We start from the raw sequence: 13029 nt of genomic DNA on the forward strand, positions 1-13029 counted from the left end.
AACAACAACCTCCACCCCTCTTTGTAAAAGAACGACGGCCCCTGGAGGAGCAACAACCGGCCCCAGCAATCACGGGTTAAGCTCTTTTCCGGCCCCCCATTCATAAAAAAAAAGAAAAGAAAAAAAACCGCAGCGCATGCGCGCACAGGGTCGCCTGTGCCCACCCATTCATAGAATCGCGGGCGGCGCGCGTGCGCAGTGGAGCTCTCTGCCCTCCCATTCATAAAAAAGCCATTTTCCCAGGCAAGGGTTGCAACATCGCCGCCGAGGCAGCGAGCTGAGCTGACAGCGGCGGAGCTTGCGCTGCAGGACTCAAGGAGCCTTACCGGCTCCTCTGACTGGCGTCTGCGAGTACAACAGCGACTGACCCATTTGGGTTCGGGGATTTACACAGACGTGGAGCGATGCTTGTGACTCTACAGCTCCTCAAAGTAAGTCCATAGCCGGTTTGGAGATCCGAAAGTACCCCTTCGGTACCGTGACGCGGCTCCCCTCGGGTTGGGGCCAATAGTACGCTATTTCTAGCCGCTTTGGTGTTCCTTCCCTCGGTCTGCGCCTCCTCGAGTCCCTGCGGTACGCTGCAGCTACCAGGCGCACCCGGCCGGCACGGTGCTAGGGGTGTTCGTTGCCTGGCACTGCCGTTGCCGACCCTAGGCATTGCCAAGTCGAGCTTCCGCGCCCTCTGTGACTCTGGAAACCTTGTTAGTGTTCGGGGAGTTTGCCTCTGGCCTGGCCTCTTCTGCCACTGCTCTCCTTGAACGCTGGAACCCGCAGCCCCGGGCTCGCTTTGGAGCAACCGGTTGGGACTTGGGGGCGCCCTAGGTTTGGGCGGCTCGCCCACCCCCGGGCTCCGTGCCCACGGTGCCAGCTCTGCCGTAGGTCTTCCCAGCCTTTCCTCAGGGGCCTATGCTCGACGTAGCTTTTTCTTTACCAGTTCCGAGTTGTGGCGGACTAGGTTTCCTCTCCTATGCCTCTCCACTGGATGGTCAGCATGGGGCCGGCCAAGGACTGAAGCTTTTTTGCTCCCTCTCCTTGGCTAGGCGGTTCCAGACCGTCTGACCTTTGCTCGGCTGCCTCATTTTATGCTGTGCAACTGCCTTGCCTCTTCTTTCCCTAGCCTCTTCTGGGCCCGAGGCTCCTTGGCCACCCGGTGCCCCCGTATTCGCAGGCATCAATCTTTTCCAGTTCCCAGAGCCCCTGGGCCTCTCGCTAAGGCTGTGGTGGGGGCTGAAGGTGCGTTTACATAACGCCGGGCGTGTGGGAGCTGAAGGAAGAGGTTGCATGCGTAGGAGAGATAAGGTGCCCACTTTCCCTCCTTGTTGGTACCAGACTTGATAACAACACGGAGAATAGAGGATAGAGATGGTATGTTCTAAAAAATTTGGAGTCGACGGGGCCACGGGGGGAAGGGGGAGGACGGACTTGGCCAACCCGGGCAGCTGGAGCTTGGCTCCATCACTGGGGCCACGGCTGTGCCCAGTTTCCCCCTCAAAGCAGACGATCAAAAAGCATTTACAGTAGCTTCTCTTGGGCAAGAAGACGGTTTCTCAATTCTTTTGATTGGGGACTGGGGGTTGTGGGCAGAGGAGGAGACTAGAAACAGAAAGATGGTTGCATGATTTGAAGAGCTAAGGGATGGCGTTCTAGGCGACATGGGCTGGAGGGAATTGCGTGAGGTGTAGAGGGGAAAGCTGCTGGCTGGGCATCCATATTGTCAGGCCTGGCTCAGGGCAGAAGGCCTCCTACTGCGCAGGGAGGCTTCCTGGAACCCTGCGACGCTGCAAGGATTGCTTGGGGTCCTCAGACGCAATGCAATGGCAGTCTCTTTAATGTCACCAACCAGGGATGTGATTCTCCCCCATTTTGAGGGGGAGGCAAGGGAATCTGGGGAGGGCAAGAGCTCGGGCATATCCACTATGTAGGTGACCAGGGCTGCAGCCTTCGTGACAGGCCTCTACTCAGCACAAAGCTGGAAGGTGAGACCTAGAGCAGTTGGGAAATAGGGCTTTATCAATCTCTTAATAAGTTCCGTCTGGCCCAAGGCCCTACTCAATATTGCGCTGCTGGATTTCACAATGTTTGGAGTTCTCCAGAATCTTCACACACGGAGCACAAACATCTGAGATTTTCTGCTTCTAACCCCACTTTAGTTGCAAATCTGGGGGCGTCCGGCAAAGGAAAGGACTGTAGTTGCTCAGGCTTTCTCTGAAAGAAAAATTGGAGGGTTGACACCCCTGAGGTTACATTTTTTTTTTCTATTTCCAGTTCTTTGGGAGGGTCCCTTTGCTCCAGGAAAATCCTCCCCATCCTTGCGCAGGTGAACCATGTTGGTGGGCATTTAGATTGCTGCAGTCCTGAGTGTACAGCTAGGTGGAGGGGCTTTAATCTCTTGCTTATATCTCATCAGGAATTTAGAGCTGAGTTCAGGAGTTCCTTCTGGGACATTCATCCTTCTTGCTGGATCCCACAACCTTTTCCACATTTCCCTCTGAAATGGTAGCCTCACCACAGTTCAGGTTGGTGGGAGGAGACAACACAGACTGGATCCATTCAGGGCAGATGGCAGGCTGGGCATCCACCGTCCTTTTTGCCTGTCTCACGTTCCAGAGTTGGCAATTTGGAAATCACCCTTTGCCCAGTTCATGCGTCTTTTTCACTATCTTGCGAACTTAGCACTATATGTGCCCAGAGGTTTGGCTGACTTTCTAAAACAACAGAAAACAAATGAAGGCAAATAAGTGATCCAAAATCAAGGGAAGAGACAAAACCCAGCTAACACTGGCTTTTGAAGTGTCACTCTGGGTCATGCATAAGGACCTTAAATTCCACTCACCGTGGCAACTTTCTGCCCTGTTTTGGACTCCTATAACATTTTTAAATTAATTTGTTTTAGGGGCAGGATCTCATTATGTAGCCTGGCTGTCCTGGAACTCATTCTGTAGGCCAGGCCGGCCTCGAACTCAAAAAGAACCACCTGCCTTTGCCTCCCAGGTGTTGGGATTAAAGACTGTAGCTGTGCCCACTAACATTTTCCCTAAAACCCGTGTTAGATAAGGCCTGATTGTTGGTTACAGGATGGCCTAAGAAGAAAAGGCCCTCTTTGGGGTTTAATTTGGTTCTGAATCTAGGGTGTCTGTCCTGTGGTAGAACCAAGAACAGCGTTCCTTGTGCCTAGCCGAGGGAGGCTTCCGGCCAACCACTCGACCTATTAGGACATTTGGAGAGTAGACGGAACAGGTTTGTTGTTGGCTGGCTAGCTGGCTTGCTGGTTTTGAATGAAACAGTGTTTTTTTCTTGTAGACACTAGCCCTGAGCTCTTTTAAGTTTTTATTTTAATTGTTGTGTATGTAAATCATGTGCATGCATGCACACTTCCACGTGAACGCAGTTGCCCACAGAAGTCCCGCATTGGGTGCCTGTGGAGCTGTAGTCACAGGCTAACGTTGGAACAGCTGCCTAAAGCTGGCGCTTTTCAACTCGGGTCCTCTGAAAGACCAGTCAGTGTGTGTGTGCTCTTAACCCTTAGCCGTCTCTCCAACCCCATAAACGTGGCTTTTTTTTTTTTTTTTTTTGAGACAGGGTTTGTCTGGGCTGCCCTGTAACTTGATTGTATAGACCCACACAGACCGGTCTCCAACTCAAAGAGATCCACCTGCCTCTGCCTTCCCAGTGCTGGGATTAAAGGTATGCACCACCGACGGTCAACTTTGAGGTTCTTAATTTCCCTGCCTCTGCTAGGTTTGCAAATGCAAACCTTGCCGAGCAACGAGAGGGCTTTTATTTGTTTGTTGAGACAAGGTCTTGACTGGCCTGAAACTCCCTGTGTACACAAGCTGGCTTCCAACTTGGATCAATCCTCCTGCCTCTGCCTCCGGAGTGTTGACATTACAGGCAGGCTCCACCATACCCAATTTACAACAGTGTTTTTAAATAACACAGTGAATCATGGCAATCAATTTTTGTAAGGAGACATCGACTAATCCTGCAGACGAGGGCTGGTAAGCATGGGTCTTGGTGAACAAACTTCTCCAAGAACCTGAGAGACCAGGGACAGCCAGTAGTAGGGCTGCTAAGCACCAGGCTCGACTTTGGTAAGCTCGCTGTTAATCTTGTGCTCTTAGGAGGAGGGTCTGGTTTTAAAGACCCTTTGAATAAAAGGCACAGGAAGTACAGGGTGCTGCGTGATTTAAAAGGTGGGGGTACTCTTGGCTCTCACTGGGTTACCCTGCAGATCTGGGCAGCTGACTAGGTTGGGGAATGTGTCCACGACCTGTGGCCAAGCTTAAGAGGCCCCACTGTTCAGCTGTGATGGGGGCTGATCTTTCCAAGGAAGGGCCTCTAGTCGGTGGAGGAAGTGGGGAAGCAAGACTCCGCAGAGAGCCACAGATGTTCTAGGTCTAGCGGAGGAGGGAAGGGGGCCCTGGGGCAGGTGGCCAGTTGCAGGGGTGTATTTTTCCTTGTCAGTCTGTTTCTGGCTGGGAAAGGGGGAAGTCATTTCCTGTTAAATTCCCAAGAGGAAGCTAAAAATCTATTGTCAGTTTTGTTTCTTGGTGGAGGGTTTGGGAGACATTAAGATCGCGTTGATGACGTCTAAAAAGAAGCCTTCCCGGGGGTTGGGAGTCTGCAGGCTTTTGGTCACATTCTACACTTTGACCTGGCCCGTTCAAATGTGCGGTGCTGCTGGTTAGCAGGCCCCATCTGTTCTGTTTCCCTCCTTTGTGACTTGGCATCTGATCCCTCGTAATGGGCTACTGGGCAGACAAGTATATGGGTATATACACAGCAAAGCGCAGAAGCTTGAAGCTGGTTAAAATTGCCCAGATACAAGGGAAGGAAAAGGGGGCTGAAAACCGGGGCACTGTTTCCTTTGGTGATCCCTGACAGGGCCAGCTGTGAGCTCTCTAGTGCTAGTGAAGTAGGGAGTGGGTAAGGGTGTGTCCTCAAACAAATTGAGCCGCCCAGAGACTTTCTGCTTCCTTCCTATGGGCTTCACAAATTGGCTTCCCCCATAAGACCCAGGGGGAAGTCCCTGGCTTTCCCTACCCCCCCCCCCCTTCCCTTAAGGGTCTTAAAAGCAATAAGTCATCATCTGGCTATAGCTTAATTAACTAAACTGGGTTAGCGACACAAAGGACCAGGCAGTGGTGTTGCCGAGAGGTGGGCAGGCTCTCTGGCAGCCTAACGAGCCTTCTGTGGAAGAGCCCGCTAAGACTGAATGGACAGCACAGAAACTGCCCATTCATTGCAACCGAGCTTCTTGCCAGGCTGTCGTTCACTGACTTGTAGATTTTAAAGTACAACCAGCAGGTTTTCCCACTATTCCCCAGCTTCCCTTCGTAGGGGAAATCAAGGTAAGGGTGGCCAGGGGCTTTGGATGTTTAACTTTGCATCTTGATTCTTTTCGCACAGCCTGTGTCCAGTTCCCTCCCCGCAGGTACAAGTGACAGTGAGGGTCAAGACAGGCGGCTCCGGGCCGCCAGACCCAGCAGCAGCAGCAGATCTAGGGACTGTGGTGGGAAGGAGGTGGGGTGGGTAGCTTGCTGAATCATCAGCCTCACCATCTCCTTGCTCCTGGCCTCTCCCCTTCCTTCCCCTTCCCTCCATACCTGCACTCTATCGTCAGAGATGCCCCAGGAACCCCAGAGTTGAGCTTGTTAGGGAGGGAATCCCTGTCACACCAGGATTTCCTTTTCTTTAAGGTCTGTTACAGTGAAATTCTGTAAGGGAAATCCATGGGGTATTGATGAAAACCCTTAGGAAAAGAGGGACAAAGTGACAGGAACTATCTGGAGTTATTTATCTGCTACTGAACCTCTCCCCACCCCCCACTCTACCACAGCTGGTGGCTAATGGGGTGGAGTTGGGCTGCTGAAGGGCCTGTGGCCAGGAAGATGATTGGTGCTTGTATACTTCTTCATGAGTCCCTGTGGATAGGGAAAGCATCCTCAAATCATTGCCAGGTAGGGCTCCATGTCTGTTTTGGTCACAGTGGTCCATGTTAGAGAGGAGTCCTGTTGTGAACACATGCCTCTTGCTCTACCTCTGTAATCTTTGTGCTTTCAAGTGCCTCCCCGCCCGTGTGTGTATGTGGGCGGGGGGAGTCGGTATGCATGTATATACTTACACTACACGCATGTATACTAGACGCACGTTCATGGGGACCAGGAGAGATCGTCATCGGATTTCCCCATATGAATGATTTGTGAGCCATCGTGTGGGTGTTGGAGGCTAAACCCAAGACCTGCAAGAACTCTTAGTGAGGAAGCTGTTTCTCCAGTCCCTTTGCCTTACCTATGGAGATGGGCATGGGGTCTTTCATTGAACTGATGGCGTGACTGGCCAGTGAGCTGTGGGGATCCTCCTGTCCCCACTTCCCCTACCCTGGGGTTACAAATGTGACAGCTGTGCTTTGGGGATCAGAACCTAGGTCCTCCTGCTTGCGAGGCAAACACTGTGCTGACCAGCCATCTCCCCAGCCCTGCGCTTTCATTTCTATCTCCAGAATGGGAGCGCTTCCCTAAGGTGTTGGTGCAGCAGAGAGCCTGACACCAAGAAGTGTTCTTTAGTCACTTGTAGTAACTAGCTATTATTATTGCTGCTGTTGTTGTTGTTGGAGGGGGGAGTGAAAGTTCCTTATGCTAATCATCCGACTGTGAGGTACTTCCTAGGCTAAGTGCAGGGTTGGCCTCACTTCCAGAATCTTCCAAATTGACCATCAAGCTCTTTCCAGCAGCTTACTGAGGCAAAGCCTCCTGTCCCATTTATATTATATAAATCTCTTCCTTCCTTGGAGGAGAAGCAGAGGGTACCTATTAAAGTGCTCTTAACCCCTGCAAGGATGTGCAAACTGAGGGGTAGAACTGTCTGGGGTGGAGACTGATCTTGGAAATGGAACTCAGACTTAGGGGTTTTTTTTTTTTTGTTTTGTTTTTTGTTGTGTTTTGTTTTTCTGGGCAGGGAATAGACCTGGAATTGTGCTGAGGGGTTACCATACAGGCAGTTTAGGAACTTGTTTTTCTTTTTCAGCCATGGCAATTCAGCAGAAGCTCGCGAGGTCCGGGGCAGGCCTAAGCAAGTGGGGGCACTGGCGCTCTGAGATGGTGCCTGGAAGCATCAGCTGTGCGTGTGTCCTGAGAGAGCTGAGTCATTGGGGGCCGAGATCCTCACTCTCTAGGCAGGCCTCATTTACTAGCCCAGATGTTGACAGCTGCCTCTGGAGGGTGATGGGGCAGTAGCCTCACTGCCTCCGGTGGCTGCTCCAAACTAGCTTGCTGATGGGGCTTTTGCATGATTTGGAGAGTCTGCTTGCTGGCTCCCAGGCCTGCTAAACATCCTTGAAAGTTGCCTAACGCTTTTTGCTTCATCTGCAAGAAATGCAGCTGTTTTTAGAGTCTCGGTAGTCTGCTTGGCAAAATAGAGTGTGCAGTCAGTTCGCCCCCCTGCTTTAGAGTACCTCTCCTTTCTCTAGGCCTTGGTCAGCCCTGCACTTGGTCCTGAGATAAAACCCTAGCTACAGGAGTTAATATGTAGCTACGTGAAACTTCCACAGGCAATTTGTTGGCAAGTAGGGCTTTCTGAAATTGGGCTCATACTGTCATTGTCCACTGAGGAAGGTTCTGGCTGAGACACTCCCTTGGCTAGCACCTGCAAGTCTTATCTGTGACACTTTATATTATGCCAATGTAACGATGTTTCCTTTAACCAAAGACCCCAGAAAGGACTGGAAGTTGGGGCTTCTAACTAGACTGGTCGGGTGACTCCAAACTTGCCATTCTTCTAGAGGCAAGGCCTTGGGAACTTCTTGGAACAAATTTATTAGCTGAAAGGTAGTGTTAGAGAGAAGATGCTCTCCAGGATGTGTCTATACGGCCTTGGCCTCAACAGTTCACCTGAAGCTGCCTTGACAAGGGACCATTCTTTGGAAGGCCTGCCGTCTGGTTAAAACAAACTCACTCAGAGGTGAGCTGAACTGCCTGCCCATGGTGGCTCTTTCCTTTAATTGTAGCAATTGGGAAGCTAAGGAATAAGGGCTTCGGTAGTAATAACTAATATATTAAGTAAGCTTCAGGTCAGCCTAAGATGAAATGTGAAATCATGCCTCAAAAAAAAAATTTCTTTTCTTTTTTTTTTTTTTTTTTTGTAAAATAATGTTGTGATTTCACTGAAAAGAACATTGTGGCCCCTGCCACTATGTAGACTTTATCCAAGACAGACAGGGAAATAGTGTAGACAATAGTTTGAATGGGAACTTTCTGGTGACTGACCCTACTCGGAAAGATGTGATGTTTTTTTTTTTAATATTTATTTATTTATTATGTATACAATATTCTGTCTGTGTGTATGCCTGCAGGCCAGAAGAGGGTTCCATTACAGATGGTTGTGAGCCACCATGTGGTTGCTGGGAATTGAACTCAGGACCTTTGGAAGAGCAGGCAATGCTCTTAACCTCTGAGCCATCTCTCCAGCCCAAGATGTGATGTTTTTTGCATTTAGCAGCATAGATGTTGCGCAGACTAATGCTGTGGATATTCTTCTTTCTCTCCCTTTCACGAACCTTCTATTTAGAGCTAGCTGTTTATTTCATGCGGACTAGAAGCAAGCATCCAAGAAAACGCTTCAGCTATTTGTAACCAAACCCTTGTCTCCAAGCCGGGGCAAGCATAGTTGTGAGTCCCATCAGCCTCCTCCCTCCACCACGGCAAACACTTCACCATACAGGGAGCCAAGTGTCACTCTCTGTGATACTGAGATGGACTTAACAGTCCCAGCAAGGGGGTGTAAGCGGAACTAGAAACCTACTTCGCATCCCCTTGGCAACACCTTTGATGCAAGATAAACTTAGTTGAGAGACAGGAGCTGTCATTAGCATCTTGAGAAGGCATTTACAGAAACACCACTCTTAACAGACACTCCTCAGTGTGTGCTGTCTTAATGAGGACTCCTCTGCCCCTGCTCCGTCTTTCCCTCCCCCAGTCCCTTGAAGTTCTTTGTGGAATCTTCCCAGAGTGTATTCTCTTCCTTTGGATTCCAAATTGTCTCCTTTGAACAGAGGTCTTGGCCTTCTGCTGCTATTTCTTTAAATTGATCTCCCGTCCGAATTCCAAACGTAAAGGTCAGCAGGCAAGGAAATGGCACTTCTAATAGAAAACAATGTGCACTTTCTAAATTTGAACCAAGCCGTTTCCGCTCTTTGATTTAAGTGACTTCCTGGGTTTCCGTGTCAGGCGCTGCCGTTGAATCTCTGGCCGGATGCCAACTTAAAATTGCACTCTCTCAGTGAAATTAGAAACTGATCCAGGGTTGCCTTAGCTATTCTAGTAAATAGCATTTAGTCTGAATGTTCGGCTCAGCACTTGGAAATGGGTGATGTGAGTGCCCCTTGAGAGGATTTCCCATGCAAGTTGTCGGGAGCTCACCTACCCAGGGCTTATCTACTGCCGGAGGTTGCTGTTCTTGGAAGCAGGAGTAATAGGTTGATGTCCTGGATGAGCAGGCGTCAGATGCAGCCCTTCTCTTCTTTCTTTATCCAGCTGATGAACTCGGGGGAGCACACAGGAACTGTTGTATTGACCACGTACACAGTCCTCAGTGCCTGGGATGGTTCCTCCAGGACTGGGAAATGCTTACGTAGGACGTCAAAGTGGTTGTATTTTGAGGTAGTGACGAATTATTTAGTGCTTTCTGTGTGCCTGGCTGTGTGCAGGTATCAGGTGTGTGTTTTCTCCCTTAATCCTTGCAAGAACCCCTTTTTACAGCCCCAAAATTAAGGCATAATCCTAATGCTTACTACTACAGAGGTAGGCAAATCTCCATGAGTTCAAAGCCAGCCCAGGACTACACAGTGAGACCCTTCACCTGCCACGATCCCCCCCCCTACCACCACCACACACACACACATACACACACACTCGGGAGTGAGATGGCTCAGTTGGTACAGGTTCACAATACTGGGGACCTATGATCAATCATTTTCACACATGAAGGTGGAAGAAGAGAGAACTGATTGTTCCCTCAGAAGTTTTGTCCCCTGACCTACACATACATTAAAAATAATTTTAAGCTGGGCAGTGGTGGCGCTCGCCTTTAATCCCAGCAGGGCCAGACAGATCTCGGTAAGTTCAAGGCCAGCCTGGTCTACAAGAACTAATTCCAGGACAGGCACCAGAGCTACACAGAGAAACTCTGTCTCAAAAAAAAAAAAACCAATAAATAATTAATAATAATTTTAAAAGAAGTTGTAACTTGTTTACAATCAACGCCATTAGGCCTAAAGTGTTCTGTTGTTTTAAGACAGGCTCTCGCTCTGTAGATCAGGCTAGTCTCAAATTCACAGCTGTCTCCCTGTTTCCATCTTCACAGATTCTGGGATCATAGGCATATGCCACCATGCCTGGCTGACCCACCCTTTACCCCACCCGGTGATGCTGGTAACCAAAGCCAGAACCTGTGAAGCGTGCTAGGAAAGCTGTCTTCCACCAAGTTGTACCTCAGCCTAAGAGATGTTACTTCTACCAGTATTTTTCTCATTATTGACAATTTAAGCCTTGGGAATTACTAGGAAGTTCATTGAAGAAATTTGGTTCCCATTTCATTTTAGACTCCCAAGGCCTGATAGAAGGTTGAGGGGAGAGTATTAACAGGCCATGTATTGATGCTGGGAATCCATTTTCTCTTTTTTCCTTTCTCTCTCTCAGGGCCCCTAGAAGCCTGTCCATTGGTGCAGTCCAGGACCGTCAGCCTCATGGAGCGCCCGGTCCCACAGAGTACTGTCCCTTTGACTCCCAGCTCCGCCATGGTGCAGCCTCTCCTCGACAGCCGAGTGCCCCACAGCCGGCTCCAACACCCACTTACCATCTTACCCATCGACCAGATGAAGACCAGTCACGTGGAGAATGACTACATAGACAACCCTAGCCTGGCCCCCACCTTGGGTCCCAAGCGGACCCGGGGTGGGGTCCCAGAGCTGGCCCCTACACCTGCCCGCTGTGACCAGGATGTCACTCACCACTGGATCTCCTTCAGCGGTCGACCCAGCTCTGTCAGCAGTAGCAGCAGCACCTCCTCAGACCAGAGGCTCCTCGACCATATGGCTCCACCACCAGTAGCTGAGCAGGCTTCACCCAGGGCCGTGCGCCTCCAGCCCAAGGTGGTCCACTGTAAGCCGCTGGACCTCAAGGGCCCAGCAGCTCCGCCAGAGCTAGACAAGCACTTCTTGCTGTGTGAGGCCTGTGGGAAGTGTAAATGCAAGGAATGTGCGGCCCCTCGGACGTTGCCCTCCTGCTGGGTCTGCAACCAGGAGTGCCTGTGCTCGGCCCAGACCCTGGTCAACTATGGTACATGTATGTGCTTGGTGCAGGGCATCTTCTACCACTGCACCAATGAGGATGATGAGGGCTCCTGCGCTGACCATCCCTGCTCCTGCTCCCGCTCCAACTGCTGCGCCCGCTGGTCCTTCATGGGTGCCCTCTCTCTGGTGCTGCCGTGTCTGCTGTGCTACCTGCCGGCCACAGGCTGTGTCAAGCTGGCCCAGCGCGGCTATGACCGTCTGAGACGCCCTGGTTGCCGCTGCAAGCACACGAACAGCGTCATCTGCAAGGCAGCCAGTGGCGACACCAAGGTCAGCAGGTCTGACAAGCCTTTCTGACACTTTGGATGAAAACTCGGCACTGCCCTTGGAAACATGGTCCCTCCTGCCAGTCTCCTGAGGCTGACCGTACTCATCTGTCCTCTCCTAAACTCTAGATTGAGAACAAACAGGCAGAGACCACTACCACCCAGCCTGGAGTCCCCAGAAGGATGAAGATGTACTCTGGGGTTTTCGTGTTCTTGAAACTTTCATGTCAAGCAACAGTGACAGCATCGGGGTGTGGTGGTTTGGGATGTGATTTCTTCCCATTTCAGAAGATGTGGACACAATCTGGAAGTTTGGCCCCTTGATGGCCTTCCCAGCCCCTCAGTCTCTCCCTTCCACTTTGTCATTGTCTCTGGCTCCTGCTGGAGCCTCCTAGCTGGGAGGAACAGCTCACGGAAAGTGGGATTCCTCAAGGAAGACCCTCAGAGCCTTGACTTCTACCTTTCCTTCCTCTGTCCGTGCCTGTCGGCCTTGGCCTCTTGGGAAGGTGCACCGTAGCAATTCCTGCTGTATGTACTTGACAGTTGAGAACAGAATCACCCTGGAGCAGCAGGAGCCGCTGGGCAGTGTGTTCCTCCTAGCTTCAGTCACTAACTTGGGGGTGTCCACTCATCACACCGTCCTCTGCTTCTTAACTGAGTCACAGACTGGCCTGCCTGCTCTGTGTCCCGAGCTCTCTCTACTCAGATTCTTTGCAGAAACTCACTGAGTTAAGAGGGCCCTGGGTGACGCAAGTGAGACCAAATATCATTTTGCCAATGAGTCTGAGGCTGTGGTCTCTGGATCCAGTCACGATGTTTTTATATGTTTAATTAAACTAGATGCTAATGGTGTTTAAACAATAATAATACAACAACTTGCTTCTTTTTGGGCCACCCCCAGGAAGGGCTGATTTAAAATCTGGGGGCAAACAACCTCAAGGAGCATAATTCCCCTGCCCGTCAGGAATGGCAGAGAAGAGGCCGCACCTCCCATTGGCAGAATGACAGTTGAGCCGAGCTGGGTTTGGGTTTTCTTCTGATTCTGCTGCTTGCTGTCATAGCCTTTGTGTATAGTGATGTGTCTGTCTTTAATGTAAATAGAGAGAGGATGAACAGAGTCTATTTTAGTGTTAGGAGGCCCTGGTGGGGAAGTCAGAGGAGCCCAGAGTGGGTGGGGAGCAGTTCTCTGGAGGGGGGCGACTGGATTTGAGCCCCACTTTTGTGCGCAGCACAACCCCCACCCCTCCCGACAGCCCCCAAAGACGTAGCAACTCTTTCTCTCACGGTGCTAAAGGACCCAGAAAGTGCAGCACGTCCAGTGGGTAGGTACTTGTTGCATGCAAAAAGCTATAGTGTCTCTGGTCCTTGCCCCCAGTCTTTGTGTGGGGTTTTTGCTTTGTGTGGTATTTTGTCCCT

At 50.7% G+C, this 13029-nt stretch overlaps 1 protein-coding gene across 3 annotated transcripts; it reads left to right on the top strand.

The window, feature by feature from the left end:
• Positions 1-176: 176 nt before the first annotated feature.
• Spry4 (sprouty RTK signaling antagonist 4) lies at positions 177-12804 on the top strand. Of its 3 annotated transcripts, none has more exons than XM_041660484.1 (2): positions 177-431; positions 10695-12804. In XM_041660484.1, exon 2 carries the CDS (start codon positions 10742-10744, stop codon positions 11642-11644), a length of 903 nt encoding a protein of 300 aa, XP_041516418.1. In that variant the 5' UTR covers positions 177-431; positions 10695-10741; the 3' UTR covers positions 11645-12804. The 3 variants fall into 3 exon arrangements, with proteins under 3 accessions (XP_041516418.1, XP_041516419.1, XP_041516420.1); XM_041660485.1 differs by lacking the exon at positions 177-431 and adding an exon at positions 1260-1365; XM_041660486.1 differs by lacking the exon at positions 177-431 and adding an exon at positions 7841-7959.
• Positions 12805-13029: the final 225 nt, after the last annotated feature.

This window comes from Microtus oregoni, unplaced genomic scaffold, assembly GCF_018167655.1.
Source record: "Microtus oregoni isolate MIOR12 unplaced genomic scaffold, Mior012 000011F_ref0000422, whole genome shotgun sequence".
NCBI lineage: Eukaryota > Metazoa > Chordata > Mammalia > Rodentia > Cricetidae > Microtus > Microtus oregoni.

Coding starts and splice junctions, on each gene's coding strand:
- Spry4 (XM_041660484.1), top strand. CDS start 10,742: ATGGAGCGCCCGGTCCCACAGAGTACTGTCCCTTTGACTCCCAGCTCC.